This window comes from Pochonia chlamydosporia, chromosome 5 (genome assembly GCF_001653235.2).
Source record: "Pochonia chlamydosporia 170 chromosome 5, whole genome shotgun sequence".
Lineage (NCBI taxonomy): Eukaryota > Fungi > Ascomycota > Sordariomycetes > Hypocreales > Clavicipitaceae > Pochonia > Pochonia chlamydosporia.
The window spans coordinates 4078542-4093548 of NC_035794.1; the positions used below are offsets into that span (position 1 = coordinate 4078542).

Consider the following 15007-nt stretch of genomic DNA (forward strand, 5'->3'; position numbering starts at 1 on the left):
GTAATTGGCAAGGAAAATGGAATCCATCTTCGAAATGCGGAGTCGAACCGGATTTGGGGCCCGAGGAGGTAGCTCTGCCCTGCTCATTTATCCGACGGCCCTTTCCATCTCAGTCCCCACGATGGGAAAGGGCCTTAGGTTTTGCAACAGCCAGAGAGTCAAGGTTGAGACAGCTGAGGATAGTGTCTCGCTTCCCCTGGGTAGGTAGTGTGGAAGCTCTTGCATGAAGAATAACTTGTTGTGGCGCGTCCGACTCCATCGCACTCCATGGCCTGGGCAACGGTTGACTGTGAGCTCCTTCAATTCTGGTCCTTGAAGACGGCCAAACAACGAATCGTGCCTTAGCATAAATACCTTACGTCCCGGAAGCCCGTTTCAGTAACCAAGAAAACGACGACTCCCAAGTATTGCAGCTTGCATCGCAGAACTTATCTTCTATGAACAGCCCTTTGCTTCCTCTTGTTGCTATATATGCATATCCCGAACGGTACTTCGCGGTTTTGTTTTTGCAAGCATGACTACCAAACCATCTTTCTGGAAGAGGCGGTCTCTTCGCGTCCGTGATGATAGCAGAACTAATGCTGCCGAGATGACCTTGCGTCAGTCTCTGGTCCCCATTTGTCTTGTTACAGTCCTCTTCTTCCTCTGGGGCTTCTCTTACGGTCTTCTTGATACTCTGAACAAACACTTCCAGAATACCTTAGGTATTGACAAGTCCAGGTCTGCTGGTCTTCAAGCTGCTTACTTTGGGTACGTTGAAACGGGAATTGTCAGTTAATTAAAATACTGACCGTGTTGCAGCGCCTATCCTCTGGCGTCGCTGGGCCATGCTGCTTGGATTTTGCGGCATTATGGGTACCGTGCTGTATTCATCTGGGGCCTCTGCTTATATGGTGAGAACATACCTGAACGCTCTATTGTGAAGGTTGGCTACTAATAGCAATATACAGGTGTTGGAGCATTGCTTGCTATCGCGGCCATCAAAGCCAAGAGTTTCGGTGCTTTCTGCGCCTGTATCTTTATCATCGGCAACGGACTAGGATCTTTGGAAACAGCTGCTAATCCATACATCACCGGCAAGTTCATACAGCACCTGACGAGGTTGCTTACTGTTTATGGCTGACCCCTGACGCTTTTCATCAGTATGCGGGCCGCCCAAGTTTGCCGAAATTCGAATCAATATTTCACAAGCCTTCAATGGTATTGGTTCAGTGGTTGCGCCGGTTATGGGTTCATACGTCTTCTTCAATTTCCCCGATAATGAGGCGCTCAAGAATGTACAATGGGTCTACTTGGCGATTGCGGCCTTCGTGTTACTCCTGGCTGTCGTTTTCTTCTTTTCTGACATTCCAGAAATCACTGATGCGGACATGGAATTCCAAGCTTCGGAAGCCAATGCAGAGGACAACAAGTTGCCTTTCAGAAAACAATACAGATTATTCCATGCTTCATTTGCGCAATTCTGCTACACAGGTGCCCAAGTCGCCATTGCAAGGTAAGAGCATCTTTTGTCATGGATCTCGTGAAAGGCTTGGTCACTGATCAGTAATAATGACTAGCTACTTCATCAACTACGTCACGGAGACACGGAAGGACACTACCAGCTCTCTGGCCTCTCAATTATTGGCTGGTGCCCAAGGTGCATTCGCTGTTGGCCGTTTTGCCGGTGTCGGTCTAATGCACTTTTTTAAGCCCAGAGCAGTATTTGGCGTATACTTGACTCTTTGCATGGTCTTCATTATCCCAGCCATTGCAAAGGGTGACAACACCGGTCTGGCAATGCTATATATTACTTTGTTCTTCGAGTCCATCTGCTTTCCGACCATTGTTGCCCTCGGTATGCGAGGACTTGGTCGTCACACAAAGCGTGGATCTGGGTTTATTATCGCTGGTGTTGTCGGTGGTGCCGCTGTACCACCTCTCATGGGCTATGTGGCTGACAAGTACACAACCCAACTGTCTATGGTGGTGCCTCTTTGCTTTTTTGTTGGTGCCTGGACATATGCGTTTGCCGTCAATGCTGTACCCTGGTACAAGAATACTATTGACGCATACACAGCTGCGGAAGTTGGCGTTGATCCTGCTACTAACGGTTCCAGTGACGTGGAGAAGCAGAAAGCCGTGGATGGGGATGTTGTAGTTGTATCCGCACGTGAGCGAGGTCACTGCGTTTGAGGCAGAGGGTGCTGATGGAGCGATGGCGGACTTGCTGAATCCTACAAGACTTTTTAGTAGTTTAGCTATCATAAATTAAGACTGTATTATTATATCCATGAGACATCGTCTAGGTCTCCTACGTGAGGCCCAAATCGTGCAGATGCCTATTTTGCATTGATGTGACATTCCGGGAGTACGACCTTTCTTGGAGCTCTATAAGTTTCTAAATAGGCTTGCTGGGTAGTGGAGAGCAGTTGAGAGTGTGGGAACATCTCAGCAACAAAGTTATGAGAGTGTGAAAATATCTCAGTAACAAGGTTTGATGCACGCTTTCTCTTAAGGACATGCGGCTCTGGCTGCACATTGACACAGGGCATACATTTTCGACACCATCGTCTTGATAGTTGTCTGGTGTTTATAGGTGTAAATGCGCGCTGTATTGAGTATCTCTAAACTCCTACATGAACTTCCAACCTTCTGTGAGGTGCTTTATATCCAAGCCCCATCCACCTGGTACACGCTCCCACTAACAAATGTACTCTCCGGGCCCAACAGGAACACAATGACGTTTGCCGTCTCCTCTGCCGTGCCTTGTCTCTTAAATGCAGAAGGATCATCAAACGGCGCGTCTTTGGGTCTTCCCGCAAAGTCCCAGTTCTTTTGCATCAGTGGGGTGTAGATGGCGCCGGGAGCAACGGAGTTTACACGGATCTCACGATCGCCGTTTTCGAGGGCGGCCGCCTTGGTGAGACCGACCATACCGTGTTTACTGGCATCGTAGGCGGCGTGTCTTGCAAAGCCTGTAGACTTGTTAGCTAGTTGTGTCTAGTGAATTGTGACACAGTTTTATAAAAGAGTTTACACGTGTTGTGCTTGATTTGGGGGAAACTTGCCTTTTAGTCCATGAATTGACGAGACATTGACAATGGAACCACCATCAACAACGTTCCGCAGCTCAGCCCGCAGACAATACATTGTGCCTGTCAAGTTTACGCCAATAATCTTATCCCACTCGTCGTCATCCAGCTCAGCAACGGATGCAATTCCATGATCTTTGCCAATCACGCCTGCGACATTTGCCGCACCATCCAGACGCCCGTACTTCTCAATGATGGACGTAACCCAGTCGTCAACCTGCTTTCGCTTCGAGACGTCCACCCTCGTGATCATGTGCGGCGCCCCCAAGCCCCCAAAGTATTCCTCAGCTTCTTTCATGGCCTTGGGATCAATGTCTGCAATGCACACTGTCGCCCCTTTGCGGGAGAGTGCTTGCGACGTAGCCAGACCGATGCCGCTTGCGCCACCTGTAATGCCATACACCTTCCCTTGTAGGGGAGTATATGAAACTCCATTTGTTTGCGTCATGGTTGCAGAAGTCGATGCAGTGATGGGATTTGAAGGGCTTGGGTCTTGGATGCGCTGCCGCTTGGGAGAGCTCAAGTGCTCGAGGTGCTCTGGTGCCGAGCGTCGCGTTTTGACGTCAGTCATGGATGAGGATAATTGCGGAAGGAACGAGGACAAAAGAAGGTATAAGTACTCCCGTGGAGTTCTGATAAAAGACAAGTGCAACGCTGGCTAGTTTAATGTAGCTGTGGAGGCGTGGAAGTTGATGGCAAGCCCATATATACCGAGTCGTGTTGTCAACAACAAGTGGATATACGAAGTATACTTGACGCCTTGATATGGGAACAGGAATATGGAAGTACAAAAGGGTAGTATGCGGCTGCAAGGTGAGACGTAGGTTCCTTTTTGAACGGCTCAAGATTCAGTCACTCTGGTATTTTGCTCGGCACAAAATTGACCCACCAACTGGATGGGAAACAATAACCCGAAGTGTGAGAATCCGACATTTCTACCGAGGAGCGAGCAAAATGGCTGAGTGGTTTGACGTGTTTCCATAGGGTGATGCGGAGTGGCAGACATTTGGAGGGGAGCCAGCAAATACAGACTGTAGTTTGGATCTTCATCGATCTGCCTGGTACTGTCGGACGTGGCTCGGAATAGTTTGGGCAGATGCAGTGCCCCATTGTGTTGGACATGGCGATGGATGTGGTTGGTTGAGGAACGTTGATGTTCGAGAATGAGTGGGTAATTTCGTAGAATGTGGAGGCGAAATGACGGAGCAAGATGCGTGTGGTGCTTTGAATGCCGTCGGGGAAAGGCGCCCACACCGCCGTCCTAAATATCCGACGGCAGACTAAGAGCTGATTGATCTTGAACGCAACTTCATCTTCGAGAAGCGAGATTGAGATGTTAGTGCCATCTCCACACTGCGGGATACAATTGCGGGAAAATGTTCTCCAGATTCTTCATCGGGCCTGTTACCGAAACTAAGCACGGTGAGACCCAGGAATAGCCGCCGTCGCCTAATCGGGATACCCTGTTCATGTCAATTGAGATGTAGCCGGTCATACTCAGACGACGGGTCTTTAAATTAAGCTTGCGACATTTATTTACCGGATGTATTAAGTGAGACATATGATCTGGCTCATTATGCTCTACCGAGGGTACATTTGCAAGCTGGAGACTTCAAACACGGCACTTCGGAGTTGCATATAGTGAGAATGATGTGAGTGTTGCCGGCCTCCAACAATTCGAGATCAACACTTACTTTGGAGCCTTGGCCTTGCAAACCACGTAATTTTCTCCAAAAGCCTAGCTGAATTCGTTTGACAAACGTTGGATTAGCTCTGATAAACCCGCTTTGACACCTTACTTGCTTTATCTTTCACTCACTTCCATTATAATTTAGTTTCCCTCGTGAGATCCATTGCTCAAAAGCACTAGTTCCGATAATAGCGCTCTGATAATTCTTCATGTCTAGTCTCTTCAGGTCGGTATTGTCCAAGGCGAAACCCTATAAGATGCCGCAGGCCAATTCAGTTAATGACGAATGAGCACCATCTGCATAACCTCGGTAAAGCTCTGGTCAATTCCGTCTCTCTCAACGCTGCCAAGGCTATGAGAGTTAACCTCGACAAAGGTGCCATGAATCTTGGATGCCATCGCCTGCGCATGCAACGGAACACATCTACGAAGTCTCATAATGAGAAGGCTGGTCCAAAATGGCACCCAAGGTGACCCAAGATGATGTTGTCGATGGCACCACCCACAGCTCGAAGCGTCGTATAACCTTGTCGCCGGAGCCGCGTCTGCGGTCTACCGTATGTGACTCGGCTTCCTATGAAGCAAACACACTGGGAAGCTTGTCCAATACACGATCAACCTAAGTTGATGATCTGCCACGGCTCGAATCGCCGTCTGCGCAATCTCTAGTATTGAGGCCCCCTTCACTCATTTTGGCATCATCATTGGTCTCCAAGCCCGCTCTCGTGGATAATGAGATCATTCAAGCGGGAGCCTTTGCCTTGGGCTGATTATATCTGATCATCAGATAGGTGGTGGATGATGGGTGACGAAGTGACAATACTGTCCGATAGCCTGCATGCCGAGGTCATGCTTCAGTGGGCAATTGTAAAGACTCAGCCTTCATCTAATAGTTACTCGTATTCAGACTTTCTAACTAACTTCGGTAATTGCAGGACTCAGGTTTGCCGCCGGCATCGCCTCCGAAACATCGTGGCAGGCGTGGTGATAGGAGCCTCACAAGTGCCACCACACTGTATCGCAATTTTGTGTCGGAGCCCAATCAACCCAATCCGACAGGATAACCCCGTTCTTTGTATTTATATCTCATGTTTCCACTTGTCGGAGTTATCTTCGGTGTTGTCTGGTGTGATTCACCAAGCGTGGCCAGACGCAGGCCAGGTGGGGTTGTCACGCCCTTTATAAACAGAATAAATTGCGACCGTGAATTTCCCATTCTTCTAGACACCTTAAGATCCAAAGATATTCACAAACTGTTGAGTTAAACTTCTTTTCACGAATTTGAACAAAGCCACCGCCAAAATGTCATCAGCCGAAGCACCAGCATATACGGCTCCCCCAGAAAACGCACTGGCTGGTGTGCCACCTCACATCATCAAGCTCCTTGACCAACTTCACGCCAAGTCTCTGGACCAAGAGTCCAAGATTACCAAGGATGACTTCAAGGAACGCACACAAGCTGAAGTAATGCGCGACAAGTTCATCGCCCTCGACCAGAATAAGGCTCAGTATGTGTATGCACTTTGCCGTGCGACCGGTGCGAGAACCATCGTCGAAGCCGGAACCTCGTTTGGTGTCAGCACCATTTACCTGGCCCTTGCTGCGGCTGCCAATGCTGCTGGTGGAGGCAAACCCGCTAGAGTGATTGCAACGGAGCATGAGCCGACCAAGGCGGCGGTAGCAAGAGAGAATTGGAACGAGTGTGGGAAAGATGTGGTTGATGTCATTGACCTTCGTGAGGGTGACTTGAGGGAAACTCTCAAGGAGAATCTCGAGGATGTGGATCTTTTATTATTGGATAGTGAGTTCAGATCTAACCCTCGTCTTTGAAAAATACTAGAAACTAATTGAGTCCCTAGTTTGGACCCCGATGGCACTGCCGACGCTGCAGGTTGTTCAGCCCAAGATGCGACCAGGTGCAGTTGTTATCACTGACAACACGATCGGTTCCGTGAATGGGTACAAGGATCTCTTGGAGTATCTGCGTGGGCCGCAGAGTTCATTCATCAATTTGACACTGCCGTATAATAAGGGCTTGGAGATGAGTATTTATGTTCCAAAGTAGTCATCATTATACACCTCACACCGGCGAGTTATTGCCCTCTCATCAGTTCCGAGATTCATCAAATGAAAGCCAGAAACCCACTATCGTCTTAGAAAGTGAACCTCATCTGCTGATCAGATTGCCATTGCCCACAGCCCCATTCCTCCTCACTGTTGATCCTGACCATCGCTACATGCCATTCTGATACAATTGACTCCTCTTATACATCTACTGCCACTGGCCGGGAACGTTGTTGTTTCCAATCAAGTTAGGGGAGCCGTGAACACCACCCTCAATCTTGTTCCTCGTAGCAGTTTTGATGAGGTGCTGCGTAACTGGCTCAACACCAGTGATCCCATTCACTGACATGGCATTGAGCACAAGCCCTGAAATATGAGGAGCTGCCATGGAAGTACCGGACAGCTTTCTCGTCGATTTATCATCGTCGATCCAGGAGGATAAAACGCCAACTCCAGGCCCAAAAATATCATTGTTAGGGCCAAAGTTGGAGAAGTCTGCCATATACCAAGATTGACCAATGGCACCAACACAGATAGCACTCTTGGCGGAGGCCGGGGAATAATAGGAAGAATCGTCATAGGAGTTACCCGCAGAGGCGACGCTCACAACACCGTGGGCTGAAGCTCTGTCAACAGCAGTATTAAAAGCTTCAGTGGCTCCACCGCCGAAAGACATGCTTATCACGGCCCTGCCGGTCCGGTTGTTCTTGAGAATGTCCGTGACTGCCCAGTTGAACCCACCGAGAGTTATCTCCATGGTTGACGAACTGCCGTTGAAAACCTTCACGGCAATGATGTTGGCCTCCTTGGCAACGCCGTATGTCTTGCCGGCGATGGTGCCAGCAACGTGGGTTCCATGGCCAAAAGAATCTTCGTGAGAATCAAATGCAGTATACCCTTGAAGGACCCGGCCGCCATCAAACTCATTATGAGTTTGGCGAACGCCAGTATCTACAACGTACGCGTAGGTGTCTCGCCCTGCGGCATCGTTGTAGTTGTATTCCAGTGCATTGGGGTATCGGTGAGAAACGGTTGCCAGTCCCCATGGAGCATTCTTTTGCTCAACTTCCGCTCTCTTGCCCAGCTTCCTGGCTCTCCGCTGAAGCTTGGTATCCTCCTCTGGCATCACAGAAAGATAGACCGGGGCATCCTTTTCAACAGCTTGGACCTGTGGTTTGCTCTTCGTCAGCCGGTGTCACCTATCTACAATCGTTGAGAACGAAAGCCTACCTCGGGGCTGGCCCTGATTTCAGCCAGTGTAGCCTCATCAAAGGATCCAACATAGCCATTGTATCCAAAGTCGGTATTGTACTTCTTCTCGACACCAGAGCCACGATTCCGGGATGGAACCCTCGACTGGACATCTTTAATCCACTTCATGTGTTTGTCAAACGAGCGTCCACTGACCCCATCCTTCAGTGTGATAATGTACTTGTCGAAAACGGCATTGTCACCTGCAATGGTCTGCCCCGCAAGTGCAAATACCGCAAAAACGACCTGTTTAACGCTTACCATTCTGAGTTGTGTCAAAAGTCCAGTTCTATGAGAGTGATTGTCTTGTGTGTCTCACTTGTTCATCTACTGAGAAGCGGCCGATGACCCCAATTTATATCCTTTGGACAAAGTGATTCCCATGTCCTATGTAAAAACCAACTTCTGTTTATGCTCTAGCTCAATTCAATAGCCACGATGTGCTGGAAGCATTATCTGTCAAAGAGCCCCTGCAATGCAAACAGCTGGCCAGGATCAACCATCACCACATGTAATCGAAGACGTGCACTGTCTGAAAGGGAAGCTCGTATTATACTTGCATATGTGAGGACCTTGGCGAAAATGATGATGTGAGAGCATTATGGAAGTGTTTGATCTAGGGACGTGTTCCCCGTGGCTCGGTCGAATGTCAGCCAGGTGCACCATACCAACATTGTTCTCGCATCTGCGCCTTCCATCATGTAACCTGCACGGATCTCCTTAAGATCCCCGAGTCAGTGGTGATGCATCCCTTATCTCAGACCAACAGCTTCCCCGCTGCAAGTCAAACTGGTATCCCATGGTCGGAGATGGGAATTGCCCCGGTCGACGTTGTGAAATCGCCGCATACTTGAAGAGGAATGACGAAGAGTTTTGAAGTGCACTGGAAGAATGCAATGTTTGGGCCAAAGGTTCAATGGAAGGACGGTTAGCTCTTCTCAGATATATCACAGTATATGATCGGAAATCCAGCAGGGGCATTATCCACCGCAACTTAGTGCCGGTTTCTTGTCCTGAATTCACAGTGCAAAGGGACAACAAAATAGCCCCGATCCGTGTCCCTCACTCGGAATCGGTCAAGCCGGCTCCCACAACCGAGGCACTTTAGTCGATGAGAAGATCTGGGGTCCATCTTAAACAGGTAGTTATGCATGACAACCTAAACGCCAAGGTGTCATTTGTAACCCAAACTTCGTTTACTTTACTTGAGCCCCAACTATCCTATGCCTGAGTGGACGAAACTGTATGCAGTGATACTATAAGGACGTGTTGGCATTGGCTTCTTAGTTGCTCCTCAACCAACGTCAGATGAACTACAGTCATACGTATTTTACCAATTCTAGAAAGTCGTCCGAAATGTGCCCTCGCTTAAGTCCAGCGTTGACTAACAGATGTATGTCTCACACAGAATGCTACGTCTTGAGAGTCCAGGCCAGTGAAATCTCGCCGAGGACCTTTTGCAGTCCGTTCCTGGCTTCCCATGAGCACACGGGCCATACATCTCGAACACTACGATGTAGTGATTAGAAAGCAATCATCTGATCTGTCAATTCGTTATTCTCCCAAAGAAGGCAGCTCATCTATCCCCAGAATTTGCTTCAACTGTATCCGCCATATCTCCCAAAGTGTCAAATTTCCAATCGTAAATCTCCTCTGCTCTATTACCCATCAATGCTCCTGGGCGTACAATCCAACTCGACTTGATACCCATCTTCTTTGCGGGATGATGATCGTGGAACTGACTTTGTGCGGTCTGAATAATATGATCCTTCCCCACGCCAAACTTGTCTCTTACTTTGCCGACCATGTACTCAAAATTACGCAGATCTGGCTTGTAGCTACCAACATCTTGGGCTGTGATGATCAGATCAAAGGGTAGACCCTGCAGAGGCCCAGCATTGGTCTTTGCAAACGACTCACGGTCCACGTTGGATAATATGACGAGTTTGTAGTGTTTCGAAAGACGGCGGAGTGCATCTACCGAATCAGGAAATGCAGGCCATTGGCCAACAGAGGCACCAAATGAGTCGTTGTCCTCGGCACTGGGCTCTTTGAGGCCGAGCTTTGCAGCGACTTGCGGGTGGATTGTGGTTACAAGCTTGTGGTAAGCAAGGTCTGGAGTCTTTGCTTGCTGGGCGGCTTCGCATTCCGAGTACACTTTGAGCAGCTCTTGTCGAGAGAATGTGGCATTGTTGACTTCTAGAAGCGGCTGGAGGGCTTTAAGAACACCGGTTTCCCAGTCTATGATAGTGCCGTAGCAGTCAAAGGTGAGGACTTTGTAGTCGGAGAGTTTGGCCATTATCAATCTTGTTGTTTTTAATTAGGAGGACGGTCTCAGGATGGAATGAAGTTATGAACTAATTGACAGACGTAAGGTAGCTTGGGAATGCCGCCGTATTTATGCACGAAACTTGGACTTCAAAGAGCTTTACAATTCTATCTCATGCAATGCGGCTATAGGTATAATCCAGATGGCCATTTACTATCGCATCGAAGCTTCAAGAATGAGTTTCACGCCCTGCGAACGACAAACTTGAGACAGACATCCGCATATGTACGGCTCATCAGCGTTTCTCCATCTCCTTACCCCACCATCTATTGTTGCCACTCATGTTTGGGATCTTAGGCAAGTTGAGCCATGATATCCGGTCCAAGATCCGGTTCCGGTTCCGGTCCCACTTCAAGCCAACCGGTTGAAGCCTAAGACAGCCGGCTCATTCTCGTTAGGTCCGCTCAAATGGATTAAGATACGTAATTGGGGATTGGGCAATAGTCGATGTGAAGCTGCGGACATCTTGAAACGGCCAGAGGCACAAAGCGGTCATTACCTTTTTATGTTGAAGTATCTGTGTAGGGGCCCGTGGAAGACCAGACCGACCTGCACCTGGCCAGGCATCAGATACACAAACTACCAGGTTCACCCATTGTGTTGTTCCGTTTTATGTGATCGAATATTCACTCTATCATCTAAATATGATACATGTCTACTTTCGCACGCTTAAATTCCCATCATTACCATTTTAGTAGTAACATACTCGTCTACGCCATACTTGCTTCCCTCTCTGCCAAATCCACTCTCCTTGACTCCCCCGAAAGGTGCAGCTGGATCACTAATGGCTCCTGTACGGACGATGTTAGCAAACTAAAATGTCTTGGAAATTCCATGACGGTGATGACCGAGTTTCAGGCTGTGAACTTACCCGTATTAACACCCACCATGCCTACCTCCAATGCCTCTGCAACTCTCCAGCAACGGCTCACGTCCTTGCTGAAGAAGTATCCGGCCAACCCTACCTCAGTATTATTCGCCAGCTGAATAGCCTCCTCCTCAGTGTCAAAGGGGAAGATGGCGGCCACCGGGCCAAAGGTCTCCTCCTGGCATATTCTCATTTCAGGCGTCATATCAGCGAGGACAGTGAGATCAAAGAAATTAGGTCCCAATTCCGGGAGCCGATGTCCACCATGTGCCAAACGGGCGCCCTTTGCGACGGCATCTTTGACATGCTCGTCAACCTTCTGTACGGCGCGACCATGTATGAGTGGCCCATGGGTAGTGGTCTCACTCAACCCATCGCCAACGACGAATTTCTTAACCTCGTCTACCAGAAGTCGCAAAAAGTCGTCATAAACACTGCGATGTACCAGAATCCTGTTTGCGCAAACGCAGGTCTGGCCGCTGATGCGGAACTTGCATGCAATTACTCCCCGAATGGCAACTTGCAAGTCGGCGTCATCAAACACGATGAATGGAGCGTTTCCGCCGAGCTCAAATGAGAGCTTCTTAATCGTAGATGAAGCCTGGTTCATAAGCAACTTTCCTACTGGGGTAGATCCCGTGAAAGAGACCTTCTTGATAGTAGGGTGTGTTGTGAGAATCTTTCCAACCGCTACTGTATTCTCAGCAGCCGTGATGATGTTGACAACTCCTTTGGGAATTCCGGCTCTATGAGCGAGCTCCGCCAATGCGAGAGCAGAAAATGGAGCTTCGGCTGGTGCTTTGACTACAACAGAGCATCCGGCCGCCAGCGCTGGTCCAACTTTTCTGGTGATCATGGCAGCAGGGAAGTTCCAAGGCGCAATTAAGCCACAAACTCCCACGGGCTCCTTGAGTGTGATGATGCGACAGCTGCGGTTGCTTGCAGTGATGGTGTCGCCGTAAATTCTTGCAGCTTCCTCGGAGAACCATTCGAAGAAACTGGCCGCGTAAGCAACCTCAGTTCTGGCATCTGCAAGAGGCTTGCCATTTTCTATGGTGATGATGTACGCTAGATCGTCAATGTTCTCTAGCATAAGATCACTCCAACGTCTGAGAAGACGGGCTCTGGTCCGAGGAGCTGTGTCACGAAATGCCTTGAAAGCTGTGCTGGCATGTGCGATGGCTGTCTCAGTATCGGCGGCATCAAATTCTGGGCAGGTGGCTATCTCCTTCATAGTAGATGGGTCTATTGTATGAGATGTAAGCCATGATCACCTATATGCTTGAAGTGAGATGTGACTTACTCTCTACGGCGAATCGACGACCCGACGCTGCGTCCACCCAAGCACCATTGACGTAGCATTTTGTCGGAAGAAGCGACGAGTCGCGGAGCTACATGAATACCGTTAATATTTTATTGAGTTTTACCTTTAGTATATTAGACTCACAGTGTATGAGGGGCTCATCGTTGCTAAAATAATATAGACGAGGTACAAATGTGCATGCAACTATTTCCACTCTCTTAGATGACGTGGGCCGAGCAACTATATACTCTTCACAACCGGAACCGCCACGAATAACTCCATTAAGCTCAAACGCACATAATTCTGATATTACTTACTAATTAAACAGTCAAAATTCCACTTCACCCAGACTCTTCAGTCGAAACACGGCATTTCCCGACCAGCCGGTCGCATTGTAAGCCATCATGGTCATCTGGCGCCGGCATGTGGATCCGGGATCCGCGGCCGAAGAACGAGACCGGACCGGCTCATGGAAGCACTGGGGCAGATAGGTATATTAAAGGTAGCACCTCATGAAAGTAAGAAGCGTCTTCCAAAATAGCAAATAAAAGCACGGAGACAGCTCTTGATACGAGAAGAAGTTGTCTGCGTCTGAAATCAGCCTCACCACACACATCATAACACACCCTCCTCAACATGTCTGGAGTCCTCGATATTTCGGTGGCGACGGCAGTGCCTGGTCCTGCTTCCAAACAGGCCTCAGAGCAGCTCAACACCATTTTTGACTCTCGCGCAGTTCACTTTGTTGTGGATTACGATAAGAGCGAAGGAAACTAGTATGCGAGCCCAATTTATTGCCCTTGCACCTGCGACAGTGTGCTAACAGCTTGTGCAGCATTGTCGATGTTGACGGCAACAGATATCTCGATGTGTAAGCTACTTTATGGGAGAGAAAGGTGATGAACTCAACTAATGTAAGCAGCTACTCACAAATCGCCTCTATTCCTGTTGGCTACAACAACCCTGCTCTCATCAAAGCCGCCCAATCTCCTGAGATCATCTCAGCACTTGTCAACAGACCTGCCATCGGCAACTTCCCATCTAATCAATGGCACGACATCTTGAAGAATGGTCTGTTAGCAGCTGCGCCCCCCGGTCTGGACAAGATCTTCACCGCACAATCTGGCTCCGAAGCCAACGAGCTCGCCTACAAGGCAGCTTTCATGCTGTACCGACGAAAGCAGCGTGGCGAGGGTGTTGACTGGTCCGCCGAAGAGATCAGCTCATGCCTCAACAACGCCAAGCCTGGTTCCCCCGACCTCGCCATCCTCAGCTTTGCCAACTCATTCCATGGCCGTGGATTCGGCAGTTTGTCAACCACTCGATCAAAAGCCGTTCACAAACTGGACATTCCCTCGTTCAACTGGCCACAAGCTCCCTTCCCTGCGCTGAAGTATCCTCTTGAGAAGCACGAGGCTGAGAATGCCGCGGAGGAGAAGCGATGTCTCGCCAAGGTGGAAGAGCTTATTACTTCATGGCACTGCCCGGTTGCTGGATTGATCGTTGAGCCTATTCAGAGTGAAGGTGGCGACAACCACGCCTCTGCTGCCTTCTTCCAGGGCTTGCGTGATATCACTGCTAAGCATGGCGTTATGATGATTGCCGACGAGGTGCAAACTGGATTTGGTGCGACTGGCAAGTTCTGGGGTCACCAGCACTGGAATCTCAATTCGCCTCCTGATATGGTTACCTTTTCTAAGAAGGCGCAGACCGCTGGCTATTTCTTTGGCAACGCTCAGTTGGTCCCCGACAAGGCTTACCGTCAGTTCAACACGTACGTTTCAATATCCTTTTCATGCGGTGAACTGTTTGGATGCTAACTATCGCAGGTGGATTGGCGACCCAGCCCGTGTGATTATGAGCAAGGCTGTCGTTCAGGAGATCCTGAGCAAGGATCTCGCTGGCCAATGTGTAAGTTTAACCGTGGACTCGGCAGCTACGTGGCCAACTTCTAACAACACGTAGGCTCGCGTCGGTGAAGTCTTGTACAAAGAGTTTGAGAAGTTGGCCACCAAATATCCCAATCACGTTAAGAATTTGCGTGGTAAGGGCATGGGGTAAGTTGAACTGAATCCAGCATTCATCCGCGCGTACTGACACACGACAGAACGTACATTGCATTCGACACCCAAGATGCTGCTGGCCTAGTCAAATCCATGAAGCAGCTCGGAATCAACATTGGAACCTGCGGTACCCAGACCGTGAGACTTCGACCCATGCTCATCTTCACTGAGGCTCACAGTAAGTTACGATCTCTTCATCTCAGGATGGACCGTGAAATACAGACTACTAACCATTTATAGTTGCACCTTTGATGAGCGCTCTGGACCAAGCACTTGCTGCTTCTGCGTAAATTGAATTCCATTTTAAAAGTAAAATCAGTTTAAAATTATCAGCATTAAAATCTACTGGGAATGGGAGCATATTG

At 49.0% G+C, this 15007-nt stretch overlaps 7 protein-coding genes across 7 annotated transcripts; 3 read left to right on the plus strand and 4 right to left on the minus strand.

The window, feature by feature from the left end:
• Positions 1–514: 514 nt before the first annotated feature.
• On the plus strand, positions 515–2175 carry VFPPC_06533 (glucose/galactose transporter; the record flags this gene model as incomplete). The annotated part of the gene is made up of 5 exons (XM_018285551.1): positions 515–750; positions 802–893; positions 951–1013; positions 1144–1495; positions 1560–2175. The coding sequence occupies 5 exons, from the start codon at positions 515–517 to the stop codon at positions 2173–2175; spliced, it is 1359 nt and encodes a 452-aa protein (XP_018142751.1).
• Positions 2176–2646: 471 nt separating this feature from the next.
• On the minus strand, positions 2647–3645 carry VFPPC_06534 (3-oxoacyl-(acyl-carrier-protein) reductase; the record flags this gene model as incomplete). Its single annotated transcript, XM_018285552.1, has 2 exons — positions 2647–2947; positions 3020–3645. The coding sequence occupies 2 exons, from the start codon at positions 3643–3645 to the stop codon at positions 2647–2649; spliced, it is 927 nt and encodes a 308-aa protein (XP_018142752.1).
• Positions 3646–6066: 2421 nt separating this feature from the next.
• VFPPC_14067 (O-methyltransferase) lies at positions 6067–6829 on the plus strand (the record flags this gene model as incomplete). The annotated part of the gene is made up of 2 exons (XM_018291838.1): positions 6067–6565; positions 6624–6829. 2 exons carry the CDS (start codon positions 6067–6069, stop codon positions 6827–6829), a joined length of 705 nt encoding a protein of 234 aa, XP_018142753.1.
• A 207-nt stretch (positions 6830–7036) lies between these two features.
• Positions 7037–8343, minus strand: VFPPC_06535 (alkaline proteinase precursor; the record flags this gene model as incomplete). The annotated part of the gene is made up of 2 exons (XM_018285553.1): positions 7037–7996; positions 8059–8343. The coding sequence occupies 2 exons, from the start codon at positions 8341–8343 to the stop codon at positions 7037–7039; spliced, it is 1245 nt and encodes a 414-aa protein (XP_018142754.1).
• Positions 8344–9655: 1312 nt separating this feature from the next.
• Positions 9656–10378, minus strand: VFPPC_06536 (haloacid dehalogenase; the record flags this gene model as incomplete). The annotated part of the gene is made up of 1 exon (XM_018285554.1): positions 9656–10378. One exon carries the CDS (start codon positions 10376–10378, stop codon positions 9656–9658), a length of 723 nt encoding a protein of 240 aa, XP_018142755.1.
• Positions 10379–11077: 699 nt separating this feature from the next.
• On the minus strand, positions 11078–12741 carry VFPPC_06537 (succinate-semialdehyde dehydrogenase; the record flags this gene model as incomplete). The annotated part of the gene is made up of 4 exons (XM_018285555.1): positions 11078–11199; positions 11280–12521; positions 12580–12667; positions 12724–12741. The coding sequence occupies 4 exons, from the start codon at positions 12739–12741 to the stop codon at positions 11078–11080; spliced, it is 1470 nt and encodes a 489-aa protein (XP_018142756.1).
• A 474-nt stretch (positions 12742–13215) lies between these two features.
• VFPPC_06538 (aminotransferase class-III) lies at positions 13216–14932 on the plus strand (the record flags this gene model as incomplete). Its single annotated transcript, XM_022428518.1, has 7 exons — positions 13216–13355; positions 13415–13450; positions 13502–14353; positions 14409–14490; positions 14545–14636; positions 14687–14820; positions 14883–14932. The coding sequence occupies 7 exons, from the start codon at positions 13216–13218 to the stop codon at positions 14930–14932; spliced, it is 1386 nt and encodes a 461-aa protein (XP_022284336.1).
• Positions 14933–15007: the final 75 nt, after the last annotated feature.